We start from the raw sequence: 13991 nt of genomic DNA on the forward strand, positions 1-13991 counted from the left end.
TCTTATTTATTTTACCTTTTATTTGTTATTTTTACACTATTCTTTTAAAAAAAAAATTGTGTCACTTTTATTACTATTACAAGGAATGTAAACATCCCTTTGTAATAGAAAAAAAGCATGACAGGTCCTCTTAAATATGAGATCTGGGGTCAAAAAGATCTCAGATCTCATATTTACACTAAAATACAATAAAAAATAAATAAATAAATAAAAATGTTGTCATTTAAAAAAAAAATTTAAAAAATTGACCTTTAAGAGGTATGGGCGGAAGTGATGTTTTGATGTCGCTTCCGCCCAGCAGTGGTATGGAGACGGGTGGGGGCCATCTTCCCCTCACTCGTCTCCATACCCAGCATGGATGATGAACATCCAATCGTCTCTGCCACTGCCGACGGCTCCAGTAAGCGCCGGAGGGCACCGGAGCAAGGCGGGAGGGGGGGCCCTCTCCCCCTACCGATGAAAGTGATCTTGCGGTGAATCAGAGACCACTCTTATCGGAAAGTGGACCGCCGGCCGAAGAAGAGGAGCTAGCTGCTGCCATAACAATGATATTCCTCTTCAAACGCAGGGCCTATATCGACGTGCGGCGGTCCGGAAGTGGCTAATTGAACAAACTGAAGTTAAAAGCCGATTGGCTACCATGTATCGCTGCACCAGATTTTTTTCCAGACCTAGCAGTTCTCTAACTGTCTCCAAGTCCTGAATTCTGGGTTATGCACGAACCTTGCAGACCCAAGGTACACCCAGACCAATAGCAAGCTTCTTTCTGTATATCTGGGTGGTACTGCAAACCCATGATACTGTACGCTGCAACCTCCCCCTCTCTCCCCCACTGAGACACACCAAGGCCTACAAAGGTTAAGAATTCCTGGCTTCCATATTCTCTGGCTCGGTACCTGGTATTCCAAGATTCCTGGCAATGAAATGATACAAGCAGTAGGGTGACATGCTGCACTACAGCGATGCCTGGTTGTAAAATGTGAGACCCAGGTAGATTTATGTACTGTATCCATTTCATGGCTGTGTGGAGTTCAAGGAATAATTCACACATTATTAAATGGATCTGCAGCCACTTTTTTAATATGGAATAAGTATTTGCATATGGAATATGCACATCAGCTGTAATCGCCGTCCTACAAATAGATGGGTAAGGAAATAAGATCCCACATGCATATCCTTCCATGAGAATAAACCATAGCACAGTTTATATTACTTCACCACCAGCCTGGATTATTCTTGTTAAATCTGTGACATCTTCCCTTTTAATCGATGACCAAAGCAGACAATTAATTCTAGTGACCTTTTCTTGGGACTTCTGGACGTCATGAAGCTAGACGGCGAGAAGAGAAGTCCTATAATGCACTGTGCTGTGCCTGCGATAATAGTGTGCTTTTATTGACAAGATAAAGACTCAGGGAGAGTATATTACAACCAAAGGGCAATCCACTTAATAAGAATTCCTGACAAATGAGTGTGTGTGTAGCCCAGGGGTCTCCAAACTTTTTGGATCAGTGTCCCCAGCAGAGTGTCCAAATCAGCAGTCTCCCCATCATCAGTGTCCCAAGCAGAGTGTCCAAATCAGCAGTCTCCCCATCATCAGTGTCCCCAGGATCAGTGTCCCCATCATTAGTGTCCCCAGCAGAGTGTCCAAATCAGTAGTCTCCCCATCATCAGTGTCCCCAGCAGAGTGTCCAAATCAGCAGTCTCCCTATCATCAGTGTCCCCAGCAGAGTGTCCAAATCAGCAGTCTCCCCATCATCAGTGTCCCCATTATCAGTGTCCCCAGCAGAGTGTCCAAATCAGCAGTCTCCCTATCATCAGTGTCCCCAGCAGAGTGTCCAAATCAGCAGTCTCCCTATCATCAGTGTCCCCATCATCAGTGTCCCCAGCAGAGTGTCCAAATCAGTAGTCTCCCCATCATCAGTGTCATCAGCAGTCTCCCTATCATCAGTGTCCCCAGCAGAGTGTCCAAATCAGCAGTCTCCCTATCATCAGTGTCCCCATCATCAGTGTCCCCAGCAGAGTGTCCAAATCAGCAGTCTCCCTATCATCAGTGTCCCCAGCAGAGTGTCCAAATCAGCAGTCTCCCTATCATCAGTGTCCCCAGCAGAGTGTCCAAATCAGCAGTCTCCCTATCATCAGTGTCCCCAGCAGAGTGTCCAAATCAGCAGTCTCCCTATCATCAGTGTCCCCATCATCAGTGTCCCCAGCAGAGTGTCCAAATCAGCAGTCTCCCTATCATCAGTGTCCCCAGCAGAGTGTCCAAATCAGCAGTCTCCCTATCATCAGTGTCCCCAGCAGAGTGTCCAAATCAGCAGTCTCCCTATCATCAGTGTCCCCATCATCAGTGTCCTCAGCAGATTGTCCAAATCAGCAGTCTCCCTATCATCAGTGTCCCCAGGATCAGTGTCCCCATCATCAGTGTCCCCATCAGCAGTGTCTCCATCATCAGTGTCCCCAGGATCAGTGTCCCCGTGATCAGTGTCCCCAGCAGTCTCCCCATGATCCTCACAGCATGACAGCATGGGAGGGTGTGGGAGGGAGCGGCTTTGTTTGCAGGACCTGCCAGCAGGCCCGGATTTACTCCCTTTGCCGCCCCAAGGCCGGGTCCTTCAATGCCGCTCCCCCCCCCCACACCACCATTCTTGTCCTTTATCGATGACTGCTACAATAGATCAATTAAAAACATATCTCCACACACGAGAACACTGAAAATAACTGGCTTTAATTGTACAGACTAAAAATACTTCAGGGTAAGCGCGCGAGGGGTAAGGATTTTTTGCGGGCAATTTTTCAGGGCAATGGCTGGTGTTAGTGCTTCAAATATCCCCGGCACCATGGTTGTTATGGTGTCAAGATGATTGAAACACATTACTTCTATCATTACATTGTAATGTAAAATGAAATAGTGCCTGACCTCACAGATGCTCTTCTGGAAGAATGGTCAAACATTCCCATAGACACACTCCTAAACCTTGTGGACAGCCTTCCCAGAAGAGTTGAAGCTGTTATAGCTGCAAAGGGTGGGCCAACTCAATACTGAACCCTACGGACTAAGACTGGGATGCCATTAAAGTTCATGTGCGTGTAAAGGCAGGCGTCCCAATACTTTTGGTAATATAGTGTCGTTTATACGCTAAGGGTTTAATACTGCTTGAACATATGTATCTCCATAACAACTGACACCTGGTACACAAGTCCCCAGTGTGCCAGCGCAGAGCAACAAGGCCCGGTAGACCCGGAGAAGGCGAGCCCCAGGAGGCAGCTCTCGGTGACACCATAGATACAGTGTCAGTAGTTCTGCAATGACCTTTGTGAATGATACTGAGGATTGGGTTTGCTTTTGCTTTCTATGCTAATCACAGGAGCCTCTGTTGTGTTTGCTTTCCCTCATTGCTTCCCACACTGTGGAGGGGCAGGGTGGATGCTCACATCGCTGCAGCTTGTGAATGGTGGGCTGCTATCACATTGCTAAACACCCCCCCCCCCCTTTTTTTCCTCCTCTCTCCCTCTCTCTCTCTCTCTCTCTCTCTCTCTCTGCATCACAGCAGCTTGCAGGGGAATGGTACAGTCTGGTCTGTAGCTGCTCCATCAGCTGATGATGCTCCTCTGTCTCTGCTCCAGTCTCAGACCTCACCGCTGCTTGGAATTACGTCTCACTCTCCGCTCCCCAAAGTGGATATAAAAAAAGGGGGGGGGGGGAGAGCATGCAGCAAGTCGTCGGGAAAGACTGATTTACTTTTTTGCCCTACTTGCCCGGCAACCGGGGCTTATTTGCAGTCAACTTTCCCTTTCACTCACTTCTAACCCCCCCCCCCCTCCGACCCCCTCATTGGCTTTCTGGGAATGGGTTCAAATTTTAACGATATTGTCAAGCAGGGCTACGTCAAGATAAGAAGCCGGCGACTCGGGGTACGTTAATACTATTACTATTATTATTTTTTTTTATTAAGTTGTGGCTGTTCGGGCAGCCTTGTTCATTGATGCAAAGCTGTTTATTTTTAACTCCTCGGGTGTCAAAATGAGGAGACCTAAAGCCCCTGTGCAAACGATCAGAATACCGTACAAAAAAAAATAACGCCTTAGAAACGATTGTGCGATAATCTGATTATTAGTACACAGCTGTCGTCCGAAAATGTTTCCGAAGGGACAAACACAAAAAAAAAAATTCTCAGATTGTACATTTTTCCTTTTACTAGGCTTTAATCTTTAAAATTTTTTAAAATTATTGTTGATAATTCGAATAAGAAATTACGAGTCGGTCCAAACAGATCGAATGTTCAGCCAGCTTTTGTACACTACTTGTGAATTGGATGATGAGCTGATCTAAAGCTCCCTTATCTCGACCCATTCATAGAATTGTTTGACAACAGCAGCTGGATTGACGGTGGACCAAATTGGCTTTGATTTCCAAAGGTACAAATAGAGGGGGGGGGGGGGTGTGTGGACTGGATTTTAATTTAATGATCGGTATTAATTATAGTTACATAGTAGGTGAGGTTGAAAAGAGACACAAGTCCATCAAGTCCAACCTATGTGTGTGATTATATGTCAGTATTACATTGTATATCCCTGTATGCTGTGGTCGTTCAGGTGCTTATCTAATAGTTTTTTTTAAACTATCGATGCCCCCCCCCCGCTGAGACCACCACCTGTGGAAGGGAATTCCACATCCTTGCCGCTCTTACAGTAAAGAACCCTCTATGTAGTTTAAGGTTAAACCTCTTTTCTTCTAATTTGAATGAGTGGCCACGTGTCTTGTTAAACTCCCTTCAGCTGAAAAGTTTCCTCCCTATTGTGGGGTCACCAGTACGGTATTTGTACATTGAAATCATATCCCCTCTCAAGCTTCTCTTCTCCAGAGAGAATAAGTTCAGTGCTCACAACCTTTCCTCATAACTAATATCCTCCAGACCCTTTATTAGCTTTGTTGCCCTTCTTTGTACTCGCTCCATTTCCAGTACATCCTTCCTGAGGACTGGTGGCCAGAACTGGACAGCATACTCCAGGTGCGGCCGGACCAGAGTCTTGTGGAGCGGGAGAATTATCGTTCTGTCTCTGGTAGGGTTGCACCGATACTAGTATCGTTATCGGTGCCGAGTATTTGCACAAGTATCGGTACTCCTGCAAATGCACCGATACCTGAAACCAATACTTTCAGGCTTGGTTCTCTGAGCTGTCAGTGGGTCTCCCCTGTTGACAGCTGAAGTGTTAAAGAAGTCTGCTGAAACACTAAAATAAAAAGAAACATTGTTTCTTTTTGTATAGTTCTGTTTCTTCATCTGCAGATCAAATGAAAGAACAAATGTTCCTCTGTTTAACCCCTTATAAACCCCTAATTTATTCTAATCAGCCTTAATTAACTCCCTATTCTCTGCCATTTAATTATTTTCCTGTTTTTTTTTTTTTTAGTTCACATCTATTTTATAAACGATAAACAATTAAAACTTTTTTTTGTTTGCTTTGTTAGTGAATATTTTACACATATATATTAACATATATTTACACATTTTGCATTGAAAAAGCGCAACATTTAAAAAAAAAAAAAATCTATTTATTTCATTTGTAAATAACTTTTGTACCATTGCTGACAGCTGAAGTGAAAACAAAACAGTTGTGGTAGGTATCCGTAACTGGTATTGGCGAGTACTAAAAAAAAAAGTATCAGCTGTAAAAAAAAATGGTATCGGTGCATCCCTAGTCTCTGGAGTTAATCCCCTTTTAAATGCCAATATTCTGTTTGCTTTGTTAGCAGCAGCTTGGCATTGCTGAGCCTATCATCTACTAGGACCCCCAGGTCCTTTTCCATCCTAGATTCCCCCAGAGGTTCTCCCCCCAGTGTATAGATTGCATTCATATTTTTAGCCCCCCAAGTACATTATTTTACATTTTTCCACATTAAACCTCATTTGCCATGTAGTTGCCGACCCCATTAATTCCCTGCTAATAATAAGTACGCCGTTACTCTATTCTACACAGGAGCAAATTTCCGCAATTTTATTTTTATGGGCCAACAAAAGTAACTCTAAGAAAGTTAAATACTGTATGCTTAAGCCCTGGTTCACTTTGATGCGATTCGGCGTGCGATTTGACATGCCAAATCGCACGCCAAATCGGCGGCCATTGCCGGCAAGGGCAGCGTTCGAAACGGTGCAGCGCCACAAATTCCCTAAAAGTAGTTTCTGTACTCTTTTTTGGCGATTTGGGGGAGCGATTTCCATTGACAGGAACCTGCACAGATGTCTCTGAAATCGCCAATGGCTTTTATTTGTTTAGCCACTTGACCTATGGAAGATTTACCCCCCCCCCTTTCCTGACCAGGCCATTTTTTGCGACACGGCACTGTGTTACTTTAACTGACAATTGCGCGGTCGTGCGGCGCTGTACCCAAAATAAAATATATCCCTTTTCCCACAAATAGAGCTTTCTTTTGGCGGTGTCTGATCACCTCTGTGTTTTTTTTATTTTTTGCGCTATAAACAAAAAAACACAAACAATTTTGAAAAAAAACAATATTTTTCACACAAATAAAGCACTATTCTGGTGGTATTCAATCGCCCCTGTGTATTTTTTATTTTTTGCGATATGAACAAAAAAAACACAGACAATTTTGAAAAAAGAAAACAATATTTTTCACACAAATAGAACATTATTCTGGTGGAATTTGATCACCACCAGGTTTTTTATGCTTTATTATATAAATGAAAAAAACAAAATAAAAAATTAGAAAAAAAAAAAAACTGTATCTCTGCCTCAGCGGGAAGCGGCAGCTCTTCTCCTCGGCGGCTCTCCTCGGTGGGAAGCGGCGGCTCTGCTCCTCGTCGGCTCTCCTCCTCGGCGGGAAGCGGCAGCTGCAACTTCTGTGTCCGCTCAGCTCGTCTTCAGGCTTCCACCGCCGTGTCTCCTCTTTCGCCAAAGCGTTAGGCATCCAATAGGATCGCCTAATGCTTTGGCCAAATGGGAGACAGGTCTCACTGACCTGCCTGCTGATTGGCAGGGAGGAACGTTAGTGGGAAAATAGCGAAAATTCATTCACTATGCCACACAACAGGGTGGGATCGGGATGCAGTGCTCTGCGCCCCATGCCCACCCTATTTTGAAGCCTATTAGAGCCTCTGGCTCTAATCACGTGCTTCAAAATACACACCCCCACCTATCCCCGCCACAGTATTTCATGTGTCCGGCGTCCTGAAAGGGGCCGGGCACATGAATAAGGAGGGTGGCAGAGGTGTCGGGGGGGGGGCACCCACAATGCACTGCCCGCCACTGAATATCACAGTATTATTTTTCGTAAAACCTCCACCTTTTATGATTTAAAAGCCCCGTTTGAGCTCTATGCCAAAGACTTTTGCCTAGACTGAGATGATGTCATCAGCCTGTTTTAGGCAGGCGTAAGCATTTCCACAGTCTCCTGTTCCCTAGAGATCACTGTACATTTTTTTTTGTTTCTTTATAAACTATTAATTTGCAAAAATCACCTACAGTGCAAAAAGAACCGTAAAAGACTTACAATGACAGCATAATAAAGCGGGAAGCTTAAATGAAGACACAAAATCGACGCAAAAGCGCAATGAGAGTGCAAAATAAAAATGAAATCTAGGCTGGTGGGTATCAGTCACTAGCACTTTGATGAATAGATACAATGCCGTTTAGAAATACCAATGAAAACAGATATAGAGAGACTTAAAAATGTAGACTACATATTGATAGCGTTACATCTGTATCAAGACGGTATGTCATTTGACATTCCCATAGATCCTATTTAGCGGTGTACATTTTAGTTTTGTTGCAATTCTTTACCTTTCCTTCAACGGTCTTACCCCCCTCACCTGTGCCCAGGATCTTCTACTCAGCTTCTTCCGGGTGGCTGACTTCTTCATTGGCCGGCACAGGGTGACGTCGCTCCCTGTGCATGCACAGGGGTGCGGCCATCCCGGCACACAGGCGCTGTGCCTGGAATGTTAATGGGTAACTCCACTTTTGTGGGAGAAAAAAAATAGCAAATAAAAAATATATAGTATAACGTATACAATTGCGACACAAGACATATTGTAATTGAACGTTATTAAAAATGACTTTTCTTTTTCAATCAGCAGCTGCTGTAATTTTTTGAAAATGCAATGCTATATGGCTACCTGGAGTTGCTCTTGTACACAGAATGTGTACTGACCACCCACCAGAAACATAATTTCCTGCTTGTGTGATTGGCTCACCAATTTTCCCAGAAGTCTGCACTAAGCTACAAGTCAGATTTTGGGCATCCCCTGCAACAAAAATTTCATTTTTTGGTGAGATACATGTCTAAGGCTGCTTTCACACTGAAAGCGATGGCCGTTAGCGGTAAAGCGCCGCTCCTTTTAGTGACACTTTTCCGCTGTTTAACTAGTTACCGACCGCTCCAGAAACAGGCAGAACAGGGATCTGTCAGTGTAAACAAACAGATCCCCGATCTGTCAGGGGAGTAGAGAGTGATTGTCTGTTCCTAGTGATTAGGAACAGCGATCTGTCTCCTCCTGCAGTTAGACCAGCCCCCATACAGTTAGAAACACCTCCCAGGGAACACATTTAACCCCTTGATCGCCCCCTAGTGTTAACCCCTTCCCTGATGGTGACATTTATACAGTAATCAGTGGCTATTTTTTTTAGCTCCGATCTCTGTATAAATGTCACTGGTCCCAAAAAAGTGTCAAAAGTTTCCGATCTGTCCGCCGCAATGTCGCAGTCCCACTAAAAATCACAGATCACCGCCATTACTAGTAAAAAAAAAAAAAAAAAATAATAAAAATGCTATAAATCTATCCCATAGTTTGTAGACGCTATAACTTTTGCACAAACCAATTAATATACACTTGCGTTTTTTTTTTTTTTTTTGTTTTTTTTTACCAAAAATATGTACAAATGCAAAAAATACAAATCGGCCTAACTCGAGGAAGAAATTCATTTTTCTTATTTATTTTTGAATATTTTTTATAGCAATAAGTAAAAAATATTGTTTTATTTTTCAAAATTGTCGCTCTTGTTTATAGCGCAAAAAATGAAAACCGCAGAGGTGATCAAATACCACCAAAAGAAAGCTCTATTTGTGGGAAAAAAAAGGACATAAATTTTGTTTGGGTACAACGTCGCCCGGCCGCGCAGTTGTCAGTTAAAGCGACGCAGTGCCGTATCACAAAAAATGGCCTGGTCATTAAGAGGGGAAAATCCTTAAGTGGTTAAGCGGTGCTTTTCGGCTGATAGCGGGGAGCTTTTAGTCCCAAAGAAGGAGTTCAAAACTCCCATGGTGCTGCGCTTCCGAAGCGCTTTTTAGGCGCTTCTGAAGCGATGCCCATTTATCGCAATGGGCAGGGGCGTTTGGGGAGCGCTGTATACAGCACTCCCCAACCGCCCCAAAGATACTGCTTGCAGGACTTTTTTTAATGTCCCACAAGCGCACCGCCCGGGTGTGAAAGCACTCATTGCAGAGAATGGGAGGCAGTTTTCAGGCGCGTTACAAGCGCTATTTCTAGCACTAAAACACCTGAAATCTGCCTCAGTGTGAACCTACCACTTTCCTCATTAGTGTTCTGCAGATGCACAGCTGATAGATAATTATGAAACCACTCCCATTAGACCCACTCAGCACAGAGGAACAAACAGGGATTTCTTCAGAATAACAAAAGGTAGGAATCTGCAACAAAGCTTGTTAAAATCCTTGCAATGTACAGAGATCACCCTGAGGGGAATTTTTTTTCTCAACAAAAGTAGAGCTTAACTGAGATACCTTCCATTGAAAACTGGGAGCAGGCAGGTAGGTTTCTTTTATTGCAAAACAGACACGGGGCTAGGGTTGCCACCTGTCCAGGATTCACCTGGGCAGTCCGGGTTTTGGAATCATGTGTCCCGGGTTTCAGATGGACTGAAACCCAGACACATTATTCAGACCGGCTGTGGCTCCCCAAATAATTGAGGTAGTCACACACACAAATCTGTTGCTGTCTGGGAGCTGCGGACGGCTGTCTTGGGGCAGGTTTGGCATCACTGGGGGGAAGGGCAATGATGTCATCAAGCCCAATTTGACCACACCCACTGTTTGACCCGGCAAGCTATGCTATTATTACTCTCCTTGGGGCACCCAAAGATGTTCCTGGCCACTAAAGTGTTCGGGTTTGGCTTTTGGAGTTTGGAATGAGGGACACCTAATAGCAAAAGTATGCAGGCGTAGGACACACCCCCTGCCACGCCCCCTTAAAAGGAGAATTATACAAAAAAAATGATTTGTCAAACCCACAAGTTCTTTTTTTTTTTTTTTTTAACCACTTCTATTCCTTTATATTGGCTTTTGGAATTTACAAATGCAGCAATTTAGAAATCAGATGGAAGGTTTAGCACTGGGGAACACTTTTTGAAAGATAAAAAGTGCATTTTATATACAACTATGAAGATCAGACCAAAACGAGGGACAAATGAGGAGGAAAGAGGGACAGAGGGACATTGCTCCAAATCAGGGACAGTCCCTCTAAAAGGGACAGTTGGGAGCTATGGTCGTGGAACTTACAAAAGGTACAAAGGGTAATAGCCGTGGGGGATGATCTGATGAAGGTGGCTCCGGTACAGTTCTTAGGTGGAGGTGGGGTAGGCTTTCCTGAATAAGAGAGTTTTCAGAGATCGCCTAAAGGCGGACAGGGTAGAGGCTGACCAGACATACCGGGGCAGGAAGTTCCAGAGGATGGGAGAGGTTCTGGAGAAATCCTGGAGGGGAGCATGGGAGGAGGTGACAAGGGAGCTAGAGAGCAGGAGGTCTTGGGAGGAGCGGAGAGGACGATTTGGGGCGATATCTTCCTTATTTCTTGCCTAGGTGAGAATGACCTTCAACCCCCTCACATCACACATGCCAGCAGGCAATTTCACCAACGAACATGTGGAGCCGATAAATTTTCGAGCAGATGTACCGCAGGGTTTCAGGTCCTGGCAGTGCCCTGCAGCACATCTGTGCACACGCCGGGGCTTTCCCATAAATGAGCGAAGATGGAGTAGGTATGGAAGTCCCAGATCTTAACCTGGCCATTCATGGATTGAAATTTGACCGGTTCAGCGGGGACCAGCTGCATTTTGATCCATGTGTGGCTGCTGTAGTTGATAGAAGTCGATTTTCTGATCAACTTCTGTTCAGTCGCCCTGTCGGTGTTTTCTCGTTTGATCGGCACCGCAAAGAAATAGGCTGCATCGCTGGCTTGTATATTCTGACAGTAGGGGAGTCTCCGCGCTCTCAGAATACAATCCAATGTGTGGATGAAGGAATAGGGTCAGTTTTTTTTTTTTTCCTAGTTGAAGGAAAAAAAAAAACTGCCCTGTGTATGGTCGGCGTGTCTGTTCATATGTGGGAAATCCCTGCACACCAGATGTTCTGTAAAACAAAAATGAGAGGGCGCAGCAGCCTTGCGCATTACCCAAGTGCTATCTTTAATAGTAAGTTATAGGAAGTATACTCCCAAACAAATCAAGGATAAAAGCATATAAGGGTCCATAGTAAACACAAGCAACCAGGTCACCGAGACTGTTCTTAGTAAGCCAGGGGACCTTCCAGATGGCTGACGCGTTTCAAGGGGAGATCCCATCTTCCTCAGAGCCAAACCTAGGATCTCCCCTCGTACTCGCCGATATCGATTACTGATCCTTTTTTTTTATTGTCATGTGACAGTTTTCAAAGCACAATTTTGTACATAAGTAATATTTTTCCATCACTGATGTGGGCTGATGAGGCTGCACTGATGGGCACTGCTAGGATGGCACTGATGAGGAGACACTTATTTGCAGTACTGATGGTCACTGATAGGTGGCATTGATATGCAGCACTGATGGGCACTGATAGGCGGCACTCATGGGCACTGATCGGCTGCACTGATGGGCATTGATGAGGCGGCATTGATGGGGTGGCACTGATGAGGAGGCACTAATATGTAGCACTGATGGGCACTGATAGGTGGCACTGATTTGCAGCACTGCTAGGTGGGAATGATGTGCACTGATAGGCTGCACTGATGGGAACTGATGAGGCGGCACTGATGGGGTGGCACTGATGAGGAGGCACTCATATGCAGCACTGATGGGCACTGATAGGTGGCACTTATGGGCAATGATAGGTGGCACTGATTTGGCTGTGTGTAAACTAACAAGCCTTACTGTAGGGTGTACGGGGTTTACCAAGATGGGCGTTGCGGTGTTCTAATGCCTCCAACATGCCACTGACTCTCTCTATCTTCTCCGCCACACTGACTTCCCGGAATGAGAGCGTGACGCCCCCAACTCCCTCGCGTGATGTCTCTTCGTGCGGCGCTGCTGAAGCCTGGAGGTATCGGATTAAATTGGTTGTAAACCCATAAAAAAAAAAAAAAACCTGCAAGACAAATGCCGCGTACACACGATCGGTCATTCCAACAACAAAACCCTGTGATTTATTTCCGATGGATGTTGGCTCAAACTTGTCTTGCATACACACGGTCGCACAAATGTTGTCAGAAATTCCAAACATCAAGAACGCGGTGACGTACAACACGTACGATGAGCCGAGAAAAATGAAGTTCAATAGCTAGTGCGGCTCTTCTGCTTCATTCCGAGCATGCGTGGAACTTTGTGCGTTGGAATTGTGTACACCCGATCGGAATTTCCAACAACGGATTTTGGCGGAAAATTTGAGAACCAGCTCAAATTTCAACAACAAATGTCCGATGGAGCCTACACATGGTCGGATTTTCCGACAACAAGCTCACATCGAACATTTGTTGTCGGAAATTCTGGCCATGTGTACGCGGCAAAAGGCATAAGTATACATCGCATACTAGCTCATTATGAAATATTTACCTTAGATCGACGCTGTTGCAGTGGTCCCCGCACATCGCTGTGACTGGCGGCATGTCTCCCGGAGTTATTTCCGGGTTCGCGTCCTCCAGTGCTGTGGTTGGCCAGAGCCGCGATGACAGAACTACACAGAAGTTCTTCAATTCACGTGGTCACCACAAAGAGGAAATGGCCAAGCTGTGTTGACCAAAGGAATGCAGATTCCTTAACCGCTTGCCAACCACCACACACAGATGTACGTCGGCAGAATGGCACAGGCAGGCAAATGGGCGTACCTGTACGTCCCTTTAAATTTGCCGCCTATCGGGCGAGCGCCCGCGGGTCCCGGGGACTCGATGTGGAGAGGTAGAACGGGGAGATGCCTATGTAAACAAGGCATTTCCCTGTTCTGCCTAGTGACATGACAGAGATCTACTGCTCCCTGTCATCGGGAGCAGTGATCTCTGTCATGTTGTAGTGAGCCCATCCCCCCTACAGTTAGAATCACTCCCTAGGAGACACGTTACCCCTTGATAACCCCCCCTAGTGTTTATCCCCTTCCCTGCCAGTGTCATTTACACAGTAATCAGTGCATTTTTATAGCACTGATCGCTGTATAAATGACAATGGTACCAAAATGGTGTCAAAAGTGTCCGATGTGTCCGCCATAATGTGGCAGTCACAATAAAAATCGCAGATCGCCGCCATTACTAATAACAAAAAATTAATAATAAAAATGCTATAAATCTATCCCCCATTTTGTAGACGCTATAACTTTTGTGCAAACCAATCAATATACGCTTATTGCGATTTTTTTTTTTACCAAAAATATGTAGAAGAATACATATCGGCCTAAACTGAGGAAAAAAAATTAGTTTTTTTATATATTTTTTGGGGATATTTATTGTAGCAAAAAAGTAAAAAATTTTGTTTTTTTTTTCAAAATTGTCGCTCTTTTTTTGTTTATAGCGCAAAAAATAAAAACTGCAGAGGTGATCAAATACCACCAAAAGAAAGCTCTATTTGTGGGGAAAAAAAAAGGACGTCAATTTTGTTTTGGGTGCAACGTCACACGACCGCGCAATTGTCAGTTAAAGCAACGCAGTGCCGAATCCCAAAAAGTGCTCTGGTCAGGAAGGGGGTAAAATCTTCCGGGGGGTGAAGCGATTAAGGGGGAC

At 44.8% G+C, this 13991-nt stretch overlaps 1 protein-coding gene across 2 annotated transcripts in view; it reads left to right on the forward strand.

The window, feature by feature from the left end:
- The first annotated feature begins 3514 nt into the window (after positions 1–3514).
- Positions 3515–13991, forward strand: part of DOK5 (docking protein 5) — a 472815-nt gene continuing 462338 nt past the window's right edge. For both annotated transcript variants that reach the window (XM_073607241.1, XM_073607240.1), the window contains exon 1: positions 3515–3912. In XM_073607241.1, the coding sequence (XP_073463342.1) occupies positions 3847–3912 (66 nt within the window). In that variant the 5' untranslated portion in view covers positions 3515–3846. The remainder of the gene's footprint in view (positions 3913–13991) is intronic.

Source organism: Aquarana catesbeiana, linkage group LG12 (genome assembly GCF_042186555.1).
Source record: "Aquarana catesbeiana isolate 2022-GZ linkage group LG12, ASM4218655v1, whole genome shotgun sequence".
Lineage (NCBI taxonomy): Eukaryota > Metazoa > Chordata > Amphibia > Anura > Ranidae > Aquarana > Aquarana catesbeiana.